The sequence below is a fragment of the Lineus longissimus genome, chromosome 10 (assembly GCF_910592395.1).
Source record: "Lineus longissimus chromosome 10, tnLinLong1.2, whole genome shotgun sequence".
NCBI classification, from domain to species: domain Eukaryota; kingdom Metazoa; phylum Nemertea; class Pilidiophora; order Heteronemertea; family Lineidae; genus Lineus; species Lineus longissimus.
Genome location: NC_088317.1, coordinates 13762135 through 13784816, shown reverse-complemented (window position 1 = coordinate 13784816; position 22682 = coordinate 13762135). Strand labels below are relative to the sequence as shown.

General features: G+C 40.6%; 1 protein-coding gene across 2 annotated transcripts in view; it reads right to left on the bottom strand.

The window, feature by feature from the left end:
* Positions 1 to 15458, bottom strand: part of LOC135495175 (4-hydroxyphenylpyruvate dioxygenase-like) — a 53118-nt gene extending 37660 nt beyond the window's left edge. Inside the window, exons 1-2 of one of the 2 annotated variants that reach the window (XM_064783651.1) lie at positions 15322 to 15458; positions 6487 to 6549 (exon numbers count right to left, since the gene is read on the bottom strand). In XM_064783651.1, coding sequence (XP_064639721.1) covers positions 6487 to 6549; positions 15322 to 15453 — 195 coding nt within the window. In that variant the 5' untranslated portion in view covers positions 15454 to 15458. The remainder of the gene's footprint in view (positions 1 to 6486; positions 6550 to 15321) is intronic. The other variant, XM_064783650.1, reaches the window with a different exon arrangement.
* Positions 15459 to 22682: the final 7224 nt, after the last annotated feature.

Below are 22682 nucleotides of genomic sequence, written 5' to 3'. Positions count from 1 at the left end.
GGGATCTATGGGGATCTATGCGAGTTTTAGGTCCTACAGGCCTCGAACTTGTAAAATCTGTAAACATGCCTCCAAATCCCATTATGATAATTAAGAGATTGCCCCATATCTGGGAGACTGTTTTGAAACCATCGCTAATTTTGGAAGATCGGTGCCCGGCTATTTGGTTTTAAAAACCCTATTTTTCCCCATCAAAACAGCACTTTTCATTATTCAAAAGATAACTTATTGTCTGAAGACTTATTTCATAGCAGAAAAGTACTAATAACTCTGATTTGATGCGAAAAATCAAACTTAATTTGATGACTTGATTTTCCCTTGGCCGTGGATCGGAGACAAGACCACAATTGATTTTTTAAGCCTTTTAGCAGTTAAATTGTCAATGTTTGGCCGCGACGCATCAAAGAATGCGTCAAGTAGTGAAACTGAAATTCGGATATGATATACGGGTTAGTCTTGCGAGTAACTGGTGCGACTTAAATTGGTGATTTTTTTTTAATCGACAAATTAGACAGACTTTGATGTTTCCACTGTTTTCAGCCAACTGGCAGAAAAAACTCAAAACACGCCCCCTATTACCCAATTAGCAAAATTCGAAATTAATTTTTTCATCAAATAATTTCTTTATATCTGTAGACTTGCCACAGCAAATATTTTTTCAATACCTCTCCAAATATGTACTTGAGAGTAAAAAACATGCACTCGTCTAATTGATAGGCCTCGACCCTCCAACCTATGAATATTTATTAGTGGTCTTGTCTCATCGAGAGACAAGACCACAATTGATTTTTTAAGCCTTTTAGCAGTTAAATTGTCAATGTTTGACCGCGACGCATCAAAGAACGCGTGGTGTTGTGAATCTGAAATTTAGATTATGTTATTCCGGACAGTCGGGCAAGTAAATGGTGAAAAATAAAATGGTGATTGACCACGGAAATTTTTTTTTAATCGACAAATTAGACAGACTTTGATATTTCCACTCTTTTCAGCCAACTGGCAGAAAAAACTCAAAACACGCCCCCTATTACCCAATTAGCAAAATTCGAAATTAATTTTTTCATCAAATAATTTCTTTATATCTGTAGACTTGCCACAACAAATATTTTTTCAATACCTCTCCAAATATGTACTTGAGAGTAAAAAACATGCACTCGTCTAATAGATAGGCCTCGACCCTCCAACCTATGAATATTCATTAGTGGTCTTGTCTCAATGAAGGTACATTTCAGGGGTTAACATTTTGCGATTTTTTTCAAACTAATGTACATGACATCCCACAACTCTCCAACAAAGGAAAGTCATATCTGGACATTTTTGGAGAAATGAGAGACATTTCAAAGAGTGGTACAACTGTGCCAAAGCGACGAAAGAGGACAAAATCGACAAAAAGTCATGATTTTGCACCCAACAGCACCAAATTCAAAGACCTGCCCTGGCCAGAATAAGCAAGCTATGGAGCTGAAACTTTAGGATGTGATTTAGGAATATCTTTGCTGCTTAGGGAACAACTTTCAGAATCAAGGCCTAAGTAGTTTCAAAGAAATTACAAAATGAATGGCAACACAACAAGACTTGTAAAAATGAAACCGAACTTAGACCGGGGTTAGGTTGACTCTTATTTGGGTCAAATTAAGTTTTTTTCTCATTATTTTAGCTTGTTTTGACCTTAAATCATCAGCAATACAATATTCTAAATGAATTAGAGTGATTTGAGCACATTCAAATTTTTCACTATATTGACCCAAAATGTAGTGTAAATAGAGACAAGACCACAATTGATTTTTTAAGCCTTTTAGCAGTTAAATTGTCAATGTTTGACCGCGACGCATCAAAGAACGCGTGGTGTTGTGAATCTGAAATTTAGATTATGTTATTCCGGACAGTCGGGCAAGTAAATGGTGAAAAATAAAATGGTGATTGACCACGGAAATTTTTTTTTAATCGACAAATTAGACAGACTTTGATATTTCCACTCTTTTCAGCCAACTGGCAGAAAAAACTCAAAACACGCCCCCTATTACCCAATTAGCAAAATTCGAAATTAATTTTTTCATCAAATAATTTCTTTATATCTGTAGACTTGCCACAACAAATATTTTTTCAATACCTCTCCAAATATGTACTTGAGAGTAAAAAACATGCACTCGTCTAATAGATAGGCCTCGACCCTCCAACCTATGAATATTCATTAGTGGTCTTGTCTCTCGAGTTTGTTTACAATATGCAGCGCCATCTTGGAAAAGCCGTGACATCACCGTGGTATCCTCCTTGGGTGCAATGCGGGTGGTGGGAAGCAGATCAGGTTACGCATGCGAATTGACCAAAGCGTCAAGATTCGCAGGATCTGATTGGCTAGTAATTAGGGTTCCACCACGTCAGAATTCAATATTTAATTTTGAAGTGGCACTTTACTTGAATTTTGAATGAGCATTTCGGGCTTTCGTAGAAAAGGTTTAACTTGGCTTTGGAAAAGCGGTTCATCTTCCCTCGTGATGGCTTGGCAATATCGGATTTGATGCTGCAATCTGCTAGGTAAGGATTATATCGTGTTACGATCGGAGATGCTATAGAGTGACCAAAGATCTTGGCAAGGTTCGGTTGTTAGTACATGTACAGTCCTGATCATATTGATATCAACACCTACTTACACATTATGGCAAGAATGTGAACGCACGAGTAGTCGTAGTTCCACCTATCATAAAACCCCATGTTTTTTCAAGACCCGTGTCTTCGCCGTGTGTCAAAAAACCCGAGGCGCACTTACACCTATCAGTGGTGTTAGATAATGGTTAATGGCCCCGGCGACAGGTGCGCTGTAGGTAGGGAGCTCTCCTGTGTTTCTTTCCCGTTGGAGGGGAATTTTGCATGCCCAATACCGAGGCAACTACACCGCGCCATCTGTCGCCGGATCTTAGAACTTGCAATTGCCGTGTCTACTCAGATTCCACCTATCAAAAAACCCGTGTTGAACACGGGTCTAAATTAGCCCCCGATTAGCCCCATCGAGCTCGATGGGGCTAATAGACACTGGGATTTGACACACGGGTCTATTTAGACACGGCAATTCATAGGTGTAAGCGCAAAAGACACGGGGATTTGATAGGTGGAAGTACGACTTATGTAATCGGCCATTTAAAAACCCTTATAAAAGAATTTTTTTAGTTCTAACTTTTTTGAAATATTTTTTCGCTGCAATGATAAAACACAAAATTCTAAGAATACTGACAAAAAATCGAACGAGTAATAATGAAGATAGAGCTATTTTTCAACAGCGCATTCACTGCCAAGTGGCATACTTTTACGAGAAAAACATGCTTTTGGCAGTGGAACCCTAAATTCAACAAAAAGTTGTATGGATCTATCTTCATTGTAACTTGTTTGATTTAGATTTTTTGGTCAGTATGCTTAGAATTTTGTGTACAATCGTTCTAGCGAAAAATACTTCAAAAAAAGTCTGAAATAGAAAAGTTTTTTTGTAAGGGTTTTTTAATTGGCTGATTACATAATGAAAGACTCATGCATTTGCATTCCTGCCATAATGTATAAATAATGTATATATATGTTTATTTCGTACACAATCTGTACATAGTAGTCGTCCCTAGATTTGGTAAGAGGGTCCTGTTCCAATTATACATATTTAGGAGCCATGTAACACTTTTCCCAATAGGCGAGCTGCTACCCTGAATAATCAATTTTGAGCTAAGGTTTAAGAAAACATTTGCTGACATCAGGATACTACAAAAGTACTTAAGGTAACGTTTTTGAACTTGTGTTTGAATATACAGGTCCTGGATTATATATGGAAGTAAGACATTATGCGTACGGTATGAAAGGCAGAGATTTTTCGGACACTTTCGCCACGCTACATACAAATCTGTCATATATGGCTTAGACAAGCCAAGAAGCTGGGAATCATATAATGACATAAAATACGTCTTAAATAAGTGGTATCGAGTTTCAAAGTTAGCAAATCTAAATTGTGCCAATACCATATTTCTTCTTTTGTAGAGGTCATTGACCATTTCATGTACCCTTCTCCGACGGACATCATGCCCAAGAAGAATGCCAAGGTGAATTTCTTCAGTGGAAGGCCTTATTAAATTGCCATCAAAAAAACACCTCGGGTTGATCATCCTGAGGGCCAAATACCAATAACTTGCTCTTTGAAGCATTAAATGATATTTTAAAAACATTTGAAAATTTCTTTGCAATCTTCAGCAATTTCTTCAACCCGAACAGTGCAGCCCTGCAATGGTAGAAGGCAGTAACTCCATATTTTGGTCAAATCCACCTTTTGGGCATTTCTGGAACTACTGCTAGTGCTTTATCTTCTGAAATGGTTGTTATCCCTGTAGAAGCAATATTTTCTGAGATTTCAGCATGGGGGTGAGAAGTAACTCCGACCTCCAGACACTATTAAATACAATGGTAAAAGGCAGTAACTCCAATTGCAATGGTAAAAGGCAGTAACTCCATGTCCAATGTGGAGTTACTGCCTTCTACCATTGTTTTTTTTAAACCCCTGTGGAGTTACTGCCTTCTACCAAAAAAAGAAGTTCGAATCCATTGCCTGGAAAGCTGTGCACTGACCCCCAAAACCTGAATTTCTTAGACCCGTTATTAATTCATCAAGGTATATACTAAATAGTACAGGTGAAAGCACCCCTCCTTGTTTTACCCCATTCTTTACAGAGAATTCTGCTGACAAAAATCACCCCACTGAACCCGTATTTGCTGGCTAGTATACAAATTTGCTAGTAACCGTGCAATCAACGGACGCAAACCCTTTTTTAATAATATTCGGAACAATCTAACGAAATGAACGCAGTCAAACGCTTTACTTGCGTCTAACATTATACAATAAACAGCAGTGTTACAGTTATTGTAATAATCGACCACCTCATTTACCACAGTAGCACAACTTGCCTTTGACAGGCCCTTTTTAAAACCGAATTGTGCATCTCAAGTAAACAATACATTTTTATACTTTCGAAGGAGTCTATAATCTAATACTTTGCCCATGATACTGCTTAGAGATATTCCTCGATAATTCTCGGATGAGTTTAATGACTTGCGGTTGATCTTGGGAATAGGTATAATAGTAGACTTGGCAAAGTCAGTCAGACAATACCCACGGGCAGTCATAGAACTTAGCAGTAATAATATATATAGATATAAAATTTTTGGCCAGCATTAATGAAGTGATCTGATCTGACTTCCGGTAAACTATCTTTCCTCGCTTCAACCGCTTTACACCAATGATCACGTCACGTACACTCACATGGTGGGTTTCATGACAGAGACCAGCACAGCATTTATGAGTTATACCATCGTTGATATCAATTTTTAACGAATTCATTTCATCCTTGTCATAGGTAACAGAATTATATCGCTTCTTGAATTTGTCAGCAAATAATTTGCATGTTGGTTCTTTCCCCTCGACATTGTCCATCGTATTTGGTAATACATTGGCAGTACCTTTAATATTTTTAATATCCCTCCAAAATTCATTGTTATTTTTACCCTGTAGTGAATCAGCTAGTTTACCAGCTGCCATCCTACCCTGGTTCTTTTTAACCTTTCCGATAGCACAATGGTATTGCGCTCTTGTATGGAGACGTATGTTCGCCTAGACACCATTATGTGGTCTGCCGTTTTCATTCCAAATCCCATGCCAAAAAATTGCCCTTCTTTTAAGATCATTAACTTCCTGGTCCCAACCTGCTCTGCCCCGCACAGTACTGGGATTATTAAAAGGGATGGTTTCCTCACTGGCAATTACACAGGCTGATATAATATCATCATGAAAAAGTTCAATCTCCTCTTTGTGGAAAGTACATGAGTAATCTCGACAATTGATAGCTGCCACGGGTATGACAATATCGCTGAGTTTCTCGCTTAGAGCATTCTCCAGCAGAGAAAACAAGATTTCTAATAATATCCTGAAAACCGCATTGGAATTGGTAACTAGTTTGATATTGAATGAAGAAGGTGTTAATATTAATATGATCAGGACTGCACATACATGGTCGCGTCCCACCGCCACTGTTATTGGTCAGATATACATGTAATTATCGACGGTGTTTAATCTGAAAAACATCTTTCAGATTAGTCACAAAACCAACCAGCCATAAAGACACCATCCATATGAGAGAGTTTCTGTCCGCATTGGCGTATATCCGGATGGACGTGGTACATTCGCAAATTGGAAAGGAGCCGGCGCCGAGAAAGATCAGCGTTGATTGAGACAACATACAAAAAGTTACTATGACGAATAAGACAGTTCATTAATATGTAATCATTTGGACGACATTTGCATGGAGATGTCCCCAATGACGAGGTTATTTATTAGATTTCCAATCATGCAGAAAATCAAATAGCTTCCGTCGTATTCCAATCAAGTTTACATACGTTTAACGGAAACATAACGGGAGTCAGTAGATCATTCGCATTACTTTCCAACTCCTTCACTTCCGATCAACTTACCTGCTTTGCATTCCCAACCCAAAACGTCACGTGACCAAAATGTTTGCAAAAACCCGAATCTGCCTGAAAATATTGAGATTTCACAAAGTTATTACTAGGGTTATAAGCAAATAGATTTTTTCGTATTCTGTTTTACATTTGCGGATAATGTATCTGCAGCTCCGAATATAGCTCAACGGGAAATTAAACATAGCAGGAGCTAGAACTACCAAGTCAAGAAACGGGAAGGTGTAGAAAAAATGTCTCGAAATGGCGCGAGTTTGGAATAATAAAACATCGGAATCAGCTTAAAACTGTAAGAAACTTCACGGTTTTTCTACGTTTTACCATCTTCTTCGAACAATGATCAATTATTGTAAGCTGACACACTTCATCAAAGGGATCACGGTTGTTGTAACTTTTTAACACTTGGGGATATCAGGGCAGTATAGAGTTCTTATGCACAGCGCAGTAATTAATTAGTTAATTTCATTTTACTATGTACACCATTTGATTAAGTGTCAGTCAACAGATAGACCATGCACAAAGTGATAAGGTGGGGGGTCAGCGGACTTAACTGAAACCTATACTATTTGGAGTATTTTTCAAAAAAATATATAAATAGGACAGGAATGGGACGCAAAATAGTTTTTTCAGTGATTTTCAGGAAAAAAAGTGTTCTATTTCCCTGACTAAAAATACCAAACTTCATTGGGGTGTTTCTCCTTTCAATGTCATTTCATCAAATAACTTTTATGCTGGAATAAAGGTACAGGTGTCAGAAAATATTACTTGACAGGGGAAAGAGGTACTATGGCTTTTAAAGATAGCTTACCTAAAACACCCCGCGAAGTATGTCTTACGTTATATTATTGCTTATAACTAAATTGCCACAGGGACCTGGGTGTTCACACTTCATAATACAGAATAAAGAGGACCCTAGGATTTGGAATCAAAAATAAAATCCTTTGACGGACTTATCAGAATTGTGTACAGTACAACTTCTCTATTGCGGACACCCATGGGACTGGGCGTTGGTATCCGTATGTAGACGTGTAGGGAGATTATGCCATTATTCTCCAAAAAGTGGATTCATTTGTATGAACATGTGGATCGTGAAGCCTACACATTACATGTTCCATTTAGTTTGTCTAAAAAGGGGATTTACGTGTATGAACATGTGGGTCATGAAACCTATGTGTAGAGCCCAGTCTTTAATTTAGTTTCAAAATCTTAGGATAGGAGGCAGCTCTCGTTTGGACCTTTTAAATTTGCCTCCCTTTTGACATTTTTGATTGGTTATGGTTCTGTGGGCCTCTAGGTAGCCCCTTACATTCTATGTGGGTTTCTCTTTTGGACTTGAAGATGGTGGAGGAGGTTTAGAAAGGATGTTGTTCCCTTTCTTTTCCAATTTCTTCTTGGAAGTTTTGGATTTTAAGGATTTGTAATCTGTGGGATTAATAGTGAACCAATGGAGCAAAGTTTGGTGAGTTTTTTATTTTAATTATCTTAATAATTTTTCTGTAATTTGGAAGTTAAGATATAGGGTCTATGGTTGGTAATTTTGTAGCACATGTTTTAGGCCCTTGCCTCGGGTCATTTTTCAGGTGTTGACAACAGGTGGCTCTGCCTGTTCTTTAGTTTTCTAAACTTTTGCATATTTGACCATTGGGGTCATAGTTGATGTTAATGGTGTTCACATGGTTTTAGGCCAGGGTTTTTTGCAGGTTAGCTTATCACTTTATGTAAATATATTGTTGTTTTTTATGGAAAAAGGTTGATTAATGTTTTTGTACATTGTAACTTTTATTTTATTTCAGTAAAATCGTCGTCATCACAGTACACGCATTTCTTCGCTTTATTCTATTCGTTGGTTGTTATGGTTCGGTTGGTTGGATCCCACACTATGTATAACATATTCCATTGAATTTTGAATATCAACTATTTCAAATAATTTGATGTCATTTATATGCGAACTTGAAATTTCTCTATTGTTATACCTTATGGCATTTCTGGTGGCTGTCACCAAAATATAATGAGGTATGATGTTTTCAAATGATAATTCATTCACTCATTTATTCATTTATTCATGGTTTCCTTTCACTCTTTCGAACCTGAACACAGGATCGGCCTCTATTCATGTGACATAACATACAATCTATATCATAATACTATAAGGCGGCTCGATAAAGTGCCATTTGGGGGTAGTGTTTCGTCTCAAAATTTTGCACGTTTGCAGGTGATATGTTATCCTGATGCAACGTTATGTTTATTTTCGGAAATTTACTTCAGCGGAGCAGTAATGAGGGATTTTTAATCGGACACTCTCAATTCTCCTTACCACTCACAGAAGCCAAGCCATTGCTGTTTGGTTATGCAGGGGATTAATCAATCACCTGCACTCCCTGTGACTAACACTACCTGTTGAACAGCTGGCTGTAGGGGGGTGATTGGAACAGCCTGTACCTGTTGACCTGCTGAACCAAGGTTAATGTTATTTTCAATCCACGATTGCAGGTCACCTGATCTTCGAGATTTCGCGGGGAAAGAAATTGTAAACAAACGCATGTGTGCAGTTCAAATGTAAACAAAAATGTATTTTTGGTACTTTTGGTTGCTGGACTTGGGTTTTCCCGCAGTAAGGAGCTGGGGTCAAATTGGTGGGCTATCGTTTATGGGTGCTGTGTTAGCCAATGCAAGCCCTTGATTATAAAGGGATTTTCAAATGAAGGTTAGTATGATCTGTTTATGTGCTCACCACAGCTTTCAATACTTGATGTATCTGAAGAGGCACTCTGAACTTGGCATGGACTTATCAAGGAGCTACTCACGGTGCTGAACTTCTAGCTTGCCTGTCGACTAAGTGCCTTGCCCGAGATCATGCTACATGTAGGAGGAGCACGCATTTTAAAGTTATAGTAGTGATAGTGAATAATTGGTTCGAGCCATTTGGAAGCCGACACGTGAAGGCCTATCTGGGTTCTCCTTCTTCTCCATATAAAAAGGGGCATTTCTGACTAAGGAACGAGGCATATTCACATTGCCTCATCTTCTCTATCGGACCAATTGATTTACTTTTATATGCACGCATACAGCACGCCACAGGGTCCGAGTCTGTGGACAAATGGTTGGTTTAATTTGTCTCTTCGATATTGCTCCTTTGATATTAGATTTTCATTGCAATTCAATCTATTCAAGGTATAGCCCATTTGAACCTGCCTGCGCCACGGGTACAATGCTAGTCGTATATATGGCATATAGATTAACTAATTAATAACAAGGTCACAAATGTACCGGCATTAAAATGACTAGCACTTTCCTGTATACTCTACTGTATTTTCTTTTCCGTAGTGTATCCTGTATTTTGTGCTGTATTCTGTATTCTGTATTTTGCCATAGTATCCTTGTATACATTAAGCGCAATAAAATATTATTATATTATTATAATATACATTAGTTAAATGGGCCCAATTTTGAAACAAAAATTACCTCCTAAATAGCGGCCACAACGCGCATTATAGTATAGATTTTGGTTTTAAACGGATCATGTGATAACCGCGCCTGGCATGTCGGCCTGGCTATGCCGTTTTCGTAGTCTTAAAAATAAAATTTATCTGGTTTTATGGGCACTTATGCACTTTAAAAGCGGTCGAATTCCATCTTCAAATTTAATGTAACAGTACTACGTATAAAGTAAAACAATCTGCGCGATCAGAATAGCCATATTTTGCAAGTTTTTGCTTCTTACAGAAAATGCAATACACTAATATCTATACTATAATGCGCGTTGTGGCCGCTATTTAGGAGGTATTTTTTGTTTCAAAATTGGGCCTTGGAAATGCGTCGAATTCTTGCAACCTTTGGCTTCGTAGGTCTGGATCATACGTAAGAGTGTCACTGAGGGTGTCATACGTCGAATATCTTCGTGGTTTTAGAATAAATAACAACTTTTCAGAGAGCACGTCGACTGGAGAGCTCCGCTCATTCTCAAAAGCATACACAAACTTCACGCATATTCTCCCTGCCACATCAGTATTAGCTTCCAGCACGTATGTAGTGCTATACAACCTGGTCCATGGTGCAGGGTATTAGCAGGGAGATTAATGATTAGCCTGTGTTCTATTTTAGTTCTATTCGAGAAACACTGACCTGAGTGATAAGAGACAAGACCACTAATGAATATTCATAGGTTGGAGGGTCGAGGCCTATCAATTAGACGAGTGCATGTTTTTAACTCTCAAGTACATATTTGGAGAGGTATTGAAAAAATATTTGCTGTGGCAAGTCTACAGATATAAAGAAATTATTTGATGAAAAAATTAATTTCGAATTTTGCTAATTGGGTAATAGGGGGCGTGTTTTGAGTTTTTTCTGCCAGTTGGCTGAAAAGAGTGGAAATATCAAAGTCTGTCTAATTTGTCGATTATCAAAAAATTTCCGTGGTCAATCACCATTTTATTTTTCACCATTTACTTGCCCGACTGTCCGGAATAACATAATCTAAACTTCAGATTCACAACACCACGCGTTCTTTGATGCGTCGCGGTCAAACATTGACAATTTAACTGCTAAAAGGCTTAAAAAATCAATTGTGGTCTTGTCTCATAAGGCAAATTCTGCAGAGTGGCCTACCGGAACATGCAGTCAGGGTATCAATAAACAGTTATGCCAGGATGGACAAAATATGTACAGTGGCCAGCGCTTGCTCTTTGATTTATTCTTTACTGACTGATGTTGTCAGTTTGAATTGCGTTCTGCATCTCTCCATGCGCCTGGCTTTGGTCCGACAGTGGCATTGGGTACGGAAGTGGGTAGGTGATATGCCTAATATGTGAGGGCCTTATTTGGAACAGGACCTGCTGTCACTGGTCTCAATGCATTGTGCAAAATAGCGTACTCCAATCAATCTATTGGGGGTTGCATGTAGATAGCAGCAATAAGTCCCTAAATGCAGTTAATTTCGTGTTTAACCTTTAATAAAACTTCAGTAACGTTAGAAATTTAATGTAGCTCAATCATCGTGCCCATTTAACTAATGTATATTACATTTCAACTTTGCCCGCTCCATGGGTATATGCTAGTATGTATAATATATTCACTTTAAAATGATAAAAATTACGGAAAGAATAAGGAAAAATAAGCCCGTTGGCTTCGAGGGTCGCCGCTAGTGAGGCTGATGATGGTTGAGGAGTGGTTACCATGCTGTTGTATTCTTTCATAATCTACCTTTGGTCTGGGAAAGAGGGACCATCAAACTACCTGCTGTGCTGGCATTGCCATAATGATATCATCGCCAAAATGACACTTTAGATCGCCAACTTCCGAGCTTTCTAACTTCCTTCCCTCCACCCCTGAACCCTCATCATCAGGTAGTTCACTCAGATATCCCTCCCCTTTTTAGCTCACCTGTCAGGTGAGCTTATACGATACTGCGGCGTCTGGCGTCCGTCGTCGTCCGTCGTCGTCGTCGTCGTCCGTCGTTAACTTTTGACAAAATAGTGGCCCGTTTCTTAACCGTTTGACCCAGAAAGTTCATACTTGGTGTGTAGGTACCCCTAGGCAAGACCTTCCTTCAGAATGAAAATCAGCGCAATTTGACTGCTGGTCTGCCATATAGGGGGCGGTCTTTGAAAACCTATTTTTGTCATTTTGAAGCTTATGGTTAAAGCTAGAGCGATGAAGGTGTATCTAATAAAGGTACATCACATATCACACGGGTTTTTGATTTGACCTTCATTTCAAGGTCACAGAGGTCGAACTCTAAAATTTCTTTGATGGTGGCACGTTTCTTTACTATTGGTCATAGACTCTCTAAATTTAATATGTAGACACCTATTATGCATCTCTACATGCTGACACAGATTAAGGTCAGAGTGACCTACAGTTCAGTTATAAGTAGGTCAAGGTTAAAAAAGCCCATTTGCTTTATTCCAGCAGATTGAAGTTTGAAATGAAGTTTTAGAGGTCTGCATTATATAGAGGTTACGATATCGAATAGATTAGTTACGTTTCACATCACTAGTTGGCGGTATTGGGCAAAAATGTTAGTTGGCACATTGCCAACAGTTTTGAATTTCACGGTTCGAGGCAATCCGTCGGTATCCCAGATGCGCAGTGTTGTTCTGCGCCGCTAGAGCTGCATACTACAAGTATGGGCGACAGCCATTTTATAAGTTTGAAGCGAGACGAACAAGGAATTAAATCACCTTCAATCAATAGTATAAGTCGATCATCCGCTCTTCAGACCAGGTGGTATGTGTTGATTATGTTACAGTTAGCCAATTTGTATCAAATTGATAACTATATTTAGATCTTTTCAAAAATGTATCATGGCAGTTCAACATGTGGAAATATTTAGTTGTTTTATGGCCGTCCAAACATTTCGTATTCTCATGATGATTGTAGGGGTAGAATTAAGTCAGTCATAATTCTTTAGATTAGCAAACAAATTTTGGAGATACCGTGGGTACGTTGCCTGATTGAGGCTTGTCTTAGGTAATCCTTAACAAGATGGCTTTTGTTTGGCTGGCCCAAACGGAGGGAATTTCGTGGGACCGGAATCGAGATGTTTGGAATGTTACTATTTCGACTGGATTGAGGTTTGGATCATTGGACTTGTCTTATTTTGTTTTTGCAATTGTTATTTAGGGATGACTTTGGAAGTCTCAGTATGAAACCGTGAAGCAATATTTTGGCCCTCTAACCTTTCATAATCCTGTCCAGATCCAGGTTATGCACGCGCCAGTAATTAGCGTTGTAACACCTTATCAACCAGCTCGTTATCGGTAGCTGGACAGCCTATTGTGGTTGTGACACCTCATTAACAAGCCTATCATCGGAACAATGTCATTTCTTATTTCATTCCGTGATAGTGTATTTATATGATATCATAATCGTTTCTCAAAGAAAGTGTGAGATCCCCGCTCATTAGTATCTGCGTTAGGGGTCACATCTGACCATCACGTCCTATTAAGCTTGTTAGTAGGGGCATGATAACCTATTATAAAGGTTTCAATTGTTTTGTCGAGAAGTAATTAAGGTCGCTCGTAAACAAGTCAATTATATTTTAGTTTTATAAGCGCCGTAAACAACCACGTCATTCCCTGGACGATCAACGTCATGGTGATCACCCTCTCCGATTGACCGGAGTCAGGGCGAGTCAGGAGTGTCACGTTGGCGCCAAAGGGTTGATATAGGGGGTTTATTGGTCATATCGGGGAGACCACGCAACACTCGAAGCTGAAAGAGATCACTTCTCCCACTCTGCATATTTTCATCCTTAGAATATTCCCAACCTTAGTAAGGTAAGACAGATGATTGTGATTTGTATATTCTTGATGTTACTTGTGAAATTGATGGTTTTAAATATATTTGTGTGATGTTTATATAAGTCGTTGCGTTAATTGTGTGTTTGAAACGAGGGAGGTTGGTTTGCCACTTAGTGTATCGCCACGGCACTAAGCGGGCAAGATCTACATTAAGAACTCCTGGTTATTTTGAGGGCGCTTATCCCCTCGAGGTACCAGTGATTCGCAACAATTACATTCTTGTGATTGTTTTAACATTATTAGTTTGTTCTCATTGCCGATTGTTTCAGAAAATTTTGACTATGATTGGAGGGTAAAATGACAAACTTGTCGGATTGTCCTTCGGTTTGGAATGGGGAATATTGGTCAATGCAAAGCGCAGTTGTGTTCAAGCTGCCCTGCCAATACGGGTGGCGTAATAATACTACTAAAGAACAATAAAATGATGAATTGTAGCAGCGTGTGTCAGAAATTATGTGATGTCCATTCCATTTGACGATCCCGAAGTTTCGAGAATACGTCAAAATGGCGGATGCCGTCATCGGAGATTAGCGTCAAGCCGGAACCTTTCGTTACACTATGCGCTTTTAAACTCATGTTAACGGCTTATAATGACCCAGACGCTACTCATTGGGTAAACATCCACTAAAAATAGTTGCTTTAACTTTTGTAAACGTGTCACGAGTGCTCAAACAACCATTTTTGTGAGTGATGCTTTTTCCATGCTCCGTTCTGCGTTCACCGCTGTATAGATAAATGTAACAGGACTGTACGGCAAATGCATGCGGGAGACGCATGTACGAGGATAAATACTCCTTTCAAGATAGCGTAATCACACGCAATTCCACAGGTACATGTACATCCCATTCATTTGAAATTTCGGCCAATGACACCAGGTTTTACACAATGTAATGTAAATGCGCTGTTTATTTTCAATAGTCGCCGAATAGCTAAGACACATGTAAACCCGTTTTAAATGGCCAGAAAACATCTCTCAGCTTCTCCCACAAAAAACGATTCACTTATTCCAACGTATGTGCACGCGGAAGACAATATGACCAACTCCACCTTTTCAAGACAAACCACACCATCCCACAACTATTGCATGATTAACCCCTAACAATGACAAGTTCTTCCTCAAACTCTCCCTTTCATATCGACAGGTGAGCACAATGGCCCTGGCCATTTCATTCGGATATGCAACCGGTAGCTGTTTGGATACCTGAGCGCACCTCGCCTGGTCAGTGGTGTAATAGGACTGGCTGGAAGTTTACATAACTCTATAACAGTGCCCTCTTCTATCAAAAAAGAAACCATTCGAAAACCCCTCTCCTACAAAACAATGATCGAAGCCCACTAACGATCGAACACTAATCCTATCGGGGGCATAAAATATGTATGTTTTGTGAAGTTTTATGGGTTGTAGGAGATGGTAAAGTGTAGTTTAACGGAATCCAAAAGCAAGGACGTTTTGACTATGATCAACCGTGGACATTTAGGCAGAAGACGTTTCGAACCCCTAAAATGATCACTTTGTACTTGTACATACCGACATTGTCCTGTTGCAGCTGTGATGATCCTTCCGCAGCGTCCAATGGCATTCACTCGAATGAACGAGAATACTCTGCTCCTGTGGCAGCACTTCTGCACAAGCTGCATGACCGGCGATTGGCCTGGTCATTTAAAGACCCGCTCACACTTTGTGACTCGCTCTACCAAAACTAGGCGCTTGTCGCATCTGAACTTGACAGGTTGAGACGGACTTGTTGTTCATTTCCCTATTGTAGACCTTTTGTGAAATCTATTACAAACTGATTTAGTCACATTTCACAAAAGATCTACAATACGGAAATGAACAACAAGTCCGTATCAACCTGTCAAGTTCAGATGCGACAAGCGCCTAGTTTTGGCAGAGCGGGTCACCTTTTATCACTTGCTCTATTTCATCAATCAGGATCGCCTATCATTATCTTGGCCTCTGTCGTTTGTTATAACATCATAACATACACCACAAGCAGCCGGATGCATCCCTAGAATTAAAATGAACAGAAACGTCGCATAGGCCTACACACGTAACCGCAGATTCAAAGAACTGAAGCGAGAGTGCGTTCACTCGACCGACACGTCTAAATCGTGCGTGACCGAGCTGGAAAAGCTAAAAGGCGAGCTAAGCGTGACGAAGAAGGACAAAAACAACTCAGAAATGCGCCGGTCCGAGGGACTTAGCCGACTAAAAACTTTCAAAGAGGACACTGAATGTCAAATGTTAAACCTATCCAAGGAAAACGCCTTTCTGAGAGACGAATGTGATAAACTTGTTAGATCTCTAGAACGGGAAAAATGCAGAACCGATAAACCTGAAAAACAATTGAACGAAATGAAATGTGATTTCTCCTCCCGTCTGAACTCATTAAACAAAAAGTGTAACATGTTAGGTAAACTGCCCGGGGAATTCAATGAAATAAAGCTTGCTTGGGAGAGAATCAAAGACTCACGCGACTCAGGTGTGAGTAAACTGCGAAATGACTTGAAAGTATTCAAATCGGACCTAAAATCAACCACCGAAAGTGTTTCGAAACTTTTAGAAACAGACGACACTGAGCTCCCAGCTGTCAAGATAGAAGCAGCTGCCTTCGGTCAAGACTCAGCGCAGTTGAACGTGACATTACAAAGATGAAATTTTCGAGCGAGTCATATGCTGTTGCTGCGAGCCCGAAAGCACCCAAACCGCAGGAATCAGTTCATCGCGAAAACAAGGTGACTGTGGACACAAGCAGTTCATCCGATTTTGCAAGGAAGTCATCAGAAAAAACGAACCGACAAACCAACCCGCCACCAATCAAGATCGAGACAATCATCTCTTCGAATCAATGCACAACCGAGAGAGCTACGAGCTCTTCAGAACCAACAGAATTGCGAGAGGGTCATCACAATGACCATCACTTGACCGAAAACTGCGGATTTGTCGGTGGAGTACGGCGGCCACGTCAAAGGAGAGCACATCTTTTCGTTGGATTCATCTCGCCTCGCTCAACCTCCGAATCGATTGTTACGTTCCTCTCAAATCGCAATATTCAATCACCTACGGTTCGTCTGATTAAAAGCAAAATCAGGGGAACCCAGTCAGCAAAGAGTATTGTGGACATGGAGGATAAGAATACGCTACTCGAGGAGTATTTCTGGCCTGATGGTGTGCTCTGTTGTGAGTGGTTCGATTAGTTTCTTTGTACAATAATCATGGCCACGACAAGCATTTGTTACAACGGTGTCAAACTGGCATGTTGGAATGTCAGAGGAGTGATGTATGGGTCTAACTATGTGGATAGCCTTCTTACAAAACGCAACATCGATATTCTCGGCTTATGCGAGCACTGGCTTTATCCGGACGCCCTCAACTTTCTCCAAACAATCAACGGTATAAATGGTAGTATGTAAACACGGAAACGTTTCAAAAGAAACAGGTCAAACGAAACGAGTCAAATAAATGGTCAAAACGTGAAATTGAAAATGCACTATGTGGATATGTCGTTTTTCAAGGCTTTGTTTTGTATTTTTACCGCATAAAAGCCACAGAAATTCAAACAGAAAGCGATTAATTATAAATAAATTTACCACAGTCCGTTCAGCTCTTTCACAATTTAGATAAACCGGTATTTCCCCACGTAACCTCGTACCCTGCCCCAATATTTAGCGCTATCGTATACTTTAACGACAATAACGATGATTTATTGGAACACCTTGAATTGAACATGTCCAATTTTGCCTTGAACTCTTTCGAACGTAGCACTCAGACACGGAACATCAGCAGATCAGAGGTCATAGCATTATTCATGTTATTCCGCATTTCATCGGGCATTTCCCTGCCCTAATTGGCCGCCATTATTGCCGAATGTGCTGGATCCACTCATTTCATTATTACAAGATGATCAAAGCATATATTGATGCGAAACTTTAAGACATGATAAGGATGGTTCATTCAAACATTTCGATTGTAATTGTTTAATTTAAAACGCCATAACCTTTTGTTATTTCGTGCCCAAAGTGAGTACGAATCTGTGGCCGCGGCCATTTTCAGTTCAATTACACTGCACGATCGAATGCATAATGTACAGTGATTCGCCAACATGGAAGCCAATTCGGGCAGAGATAATATTTTGAATATTAACTCTGCTTTTGGAGATTGGCACGGGGACGAGGCCGATTTACTTATTGCGCTGAAAATGTGGAATGCCAAGGCGGGTCGCCTTGTTGCAAACAATTTACCAAATTAATCGCCTAAAAATCGATCCAGACTATCAAAGTGCGCAAACAGAATTATTGTAATCATTATAACAGTTCATGAGTATAATCATTCAGAAGTATTCATTTTTATGCCATATTTTTATTTTTGACTCGTTTCGTTTGACCTGTTTCTTTTGAAACGTTTCAGTGTTTACATACTACCCGGTATAAATTACACGTTCCACGGAGTAAGCGATGCAGGACTTCTGCCATCGGACAAATCCCGTCGTGGGAAGGGTGGTGTTGCATTCATGTGGAACAAACGGCTCTCACCGTTCGTACGAGGCCTTGATATTGACTCTGATCGCGTCGTGGGAATTTGCGTCAGTGTCATCGGCATGAGACCTCTATTCATTCTGATGGCATATCTCCCAAGGACGAACTACAGCACGGATTTCTTTCTTGAGTATCTTGACTATCTTGCTCAGTTGTTCGAAGTGTACAGTGCTGAAGGTGACATTGTTATTATGGGCGACTTCAATGCTCAGGTTCCGGGACCACGCACAGCCAACATTCGATCTTGCCCGAGGACCCACGCTCTCGAAGCTTTCTTGAACGAGACCAAGCTAATATCAATTCCGGTTAGTGATACATGTGAGGGGCCTTGCTTTACCTTCGACCCATATGAAGGCTCCAACAAATCCTTAATTGACCATATATGTGTCAGCTCTGTGCTTTATCAAAATTCGCGCAAAAACGAGGTAATTGACGACGAGCTGCTGAACACTTCTGATCATCTTCCAGTAACTACGACTCTGTTTTCATTCTCTATGCGCCAAATGTCGCCCGGTCGGTCTACGCAACCTCCTTCGGCCAACTTTCACGCCAGAGAAAAGTTTCAATGGAAGCGATGTGTCGCAAACGACTTCCCGAGGATCGTAGCGTACCGCGATCATCTCTCCAGTCTTCTCCAGGATGTATCCATTGACCAGAACCCCACTCACTCTGAAATTGATGTCTATTACAAAACGTTGATAGACGCAATGTCTGCAGCCGCGAAAATAGCAATACCTGTGTGTAACTCTACAAGGAAGTTAAGGCCAAATTGGAATGACTCGCTAAAGTCTTTACACGCAACTATGTTAAGCGCGCGCCAATCTTGGATCACTGCCGACAGACCACGCAACCCGGAGTCCGAGGAACGCCGGTGTAATGTTTTTGAGTGTTTCTGTTTTCGAGTGTTTCCCCTCATTGTTTGGGAACGCTCAAAAATAGATTGACAAGTTTTTCTGTGTATCCCCCCTATTGAAAAGTCGTGGTCTCTCTAGCTGCCTATTGTTTGGAAACACTGACACATGGGAAACAACCACAGATGTTACACCGGTCTTACAAAGACCATAAACGACTTTTTCGCACCGAGCTTAGAAAGGCAGACTCTGCGCGTGAAGAGCAGTTCTACTCTAACTTGGGCAAAGCTGCCGAGATTGACAATAGCCTCTTGTGGAAACTGCTCAAAGGTCAAAAAAGAGCGCCCACCCGAACGAATCCGCCAATGCGTTTCAATGGCAAGGTATTCTACAACACGTCCGAAATCTGTTCAAAATGGGCGGAGTACTTTGAAAGCATCTATACACCTAACACAAGCGGAAAGTATGACGAGAAATTTCGAAGAGAGGTCGAACACCGCATACAAGAGGTGATAGGCGAATCGGGGAACTTCCACGAACCAACCGTGGATGACCCGTTCGCCACGGAAGAACTGTTATTGTGTGTCCGGGGGCTAAAAAACGGCAAGCGAGCGGTCTAGATGGTATTACTAACGAGCATGTGAAGTATGCGTGCCGCGATCTACACGAAGCGCTCACTAAGCTATTTAACTGCTGCTTAAAGTCCGCATATGTTCCAATAGCTGCAAAGAAAGGCGTCATCCATACCCTGCACAAGAGTAAAGGTAAAGACAAAAGCAACCCGAATAGCTACCGCCCAATAACTCTGCTCTCAATAGTCTACAAACTGCTCAAACGACTCATCCTTGGACGCCTCCATGCGTGGACTGCAGAGAAGGACATAACATTTCCGAATCCTCAACAGAGCGCCTACCAGAAAGGTAGAAGTTGTACCTCAACTTCGTCTCACCTCGTCGAACGTCACTCTAAAGTGTACGTCTGCTTTCTGGACGCTGCCAAAGCATTCGACACTGTCTGGCACGACGGTCTTATGCACAAACTGTTCGAATTTGGAATCAGAGGGAATCTGTGGCGCCTCATTAAGAACTGTTACGCAAACGTTGAAAGTTGTGTGATTGAGAATGAAACGTGCTCACCTTGGTTCGCAATACGTCAAGGTGTACGACAAGGTGGGGTCCTATCCACTTGGCTGTATCTTCTCTTTATCGATGAGCTCTTGAACAATCTTGATGATCTTACTGTCGGCGCAAATCTCGAAGATGTTAAATGCGGCTCCCCATGCATGCCGATGATCTAACGCTCGTGTCCCTGTCCAAAATCGGTATGGACTCAATGCTAACGTGTAGCTTCTCGTACTCATTTAAATTGCGATACGATTACAACAGTGAAAAATGCGTGATGATAGTAATCGGTGAATCTGCCAACTCATGGACTGCCCTCAAACAGGCGAGGAAGTGGATGCTTGGACCGAATCCAATTCGTGAGAGTGCATCAACCGTTCATCTTGGTGTACTCCAAGATAAGTATCGTAAATCTACATCAGCAGCAATAGCGGCAGCCCAGAAACTCAAAAACTCGCTCATGTCTATCCTGAGCCCAGGCATGCAACCGCAACATTTCAATCTGATAACTAGTCTTAAACTCTACCACCTAATATGTGTGCCGCGCGCGCTCTATGGTACCGAACTCTGGTCGGACCTTTCAAACCAAGATATCATGATCATGGAAAGAGCCCATCGCTTTCGTCTCAAGAGAATGCAAGGTTTTCCCAGACTAACAAGAACAGTGATTGCGCAATTAATGCTGGGATGTACCAGTCTCAGAGGAATTCTCGATGAACGATGCCTCCTGTTCTTCGATCAGATCTCTCGCATGGATGAACAGCCACTACCGCGCAAAGTTTTCAACATAAGATACAAGTCATTTGTGCAAAGAAGGGAATCCAGAAGGATTCCAAATGGATTCGAGCCCACGATGTATTTGGCAAAATACAGGTTCGCTTTTCGTCACACTTGAATACCCTCGATAAAAATGTCTGAGGCTGACAATACTATTGAAATTCCCGATTTTTGGGATATACGTAACATAATTGGCATTATCATATAGCTCAATAAGAAATGCTTTGCTTGATGGAGCAAGTTTTGCGAATAACGTTCTCTAAGACGAGTAAGAAGGACAGATGCAACCAAAAAATCTGATCAAAATGATTTTCGTCCGCCATTGCTTGGATGTTTGGTCCAATTCCGGGATATTTTGTCACATTCCGGGATGTGCGGTCCCATTCCTGGAGCTCTTTGCTGTTCGAAGGGGATAAAACTTCAAATTCTTTTGATTCCGTTGGCAGACGACAGAAAATGCCTCGCTTTCGTGGGATGTTCGGTCCCATAACCCCCAAACCCCTGGGGTTCATTGAAAATATCTAACAAGTTCTCAAAAACTAGTAACCCAAGGCCACATTCTATATACTCTAAAACCTCGAATGCAAGGAATGAGGCTCCACCCCAATCATTAGTACAATCATTACATGGTTTTGAATGGGGATGGGCCAATAAGTAAGGTACTATTCTTTTATCAATGGCATGGGTGCTATAAACGAAATCAACATCACTGGTTATATAGTAGATCTTTTGATAAAAGAGACCAATTGTGTCGTTTCTTTAGAATTGATATTGAGGTTTTAGAATCTCTCCTCCATCGTAATGTTTATGGGGGGGGAGGGGGAGGGGAGCCTCATTCCCTCCAATATTTTTCGCATATCTGTGGGAAAATATTATTGAAACTTACCCAATTTTCAACCCCCTTACAGCAACAAGATTTCTTTTCCAATAAAGCTGAAACCTTGGAAATATAATGTCAAGGGTACTATCAACCAGGTCTGAAGTCGGGAGTCTAATTAAATGAGTTGATTCAGGGCTAGCGCAGCTAGAAAAGCCCCCAAATCACGATTTCTCAAGAATTTACACGACAGGCTATGAGCTAAGCATTACAAATCTTCATCGAATTTCCATCCAAATCGCTCCATTTTTTGTCTGCAAAAACTTTGCACAGGCGCCGCCGGTTACAATGACGAGTTACCCGGCCTGTTGGGTAGGACCTTATGTTAACCCTAAAGCTGCGATATACTGCCACTTTTAGTAAATTTAATTCGACAAACTTTCCAGCTCGGTGTAAATTCCTTAAATCATATTCTTGCAATAACGCATGTGATAACTATTTTGCCTTCTCCGAAATACTTCTGTTGCTCGCCTTCCTCCGTCGTTTATGCAGCAATTACGAGCTGCAAATGGTGCCTTCTATTCCTCTTCCCTTTGTGCCTTTACAGCAATTGAGAGAAAGCTGGTGTTGACAGTGCCCACCTTGACACTGGACAAATGTTTCAGTTGGCTGATGAAATCGTAATAGTGTGGACACTCCCGGGAGACACTCTCATCAGACCACTTATTCATCGCAAGACTGCCCGGACGACGAGAGACTTTTAGGTCGCAACCTGCACAATCGTACA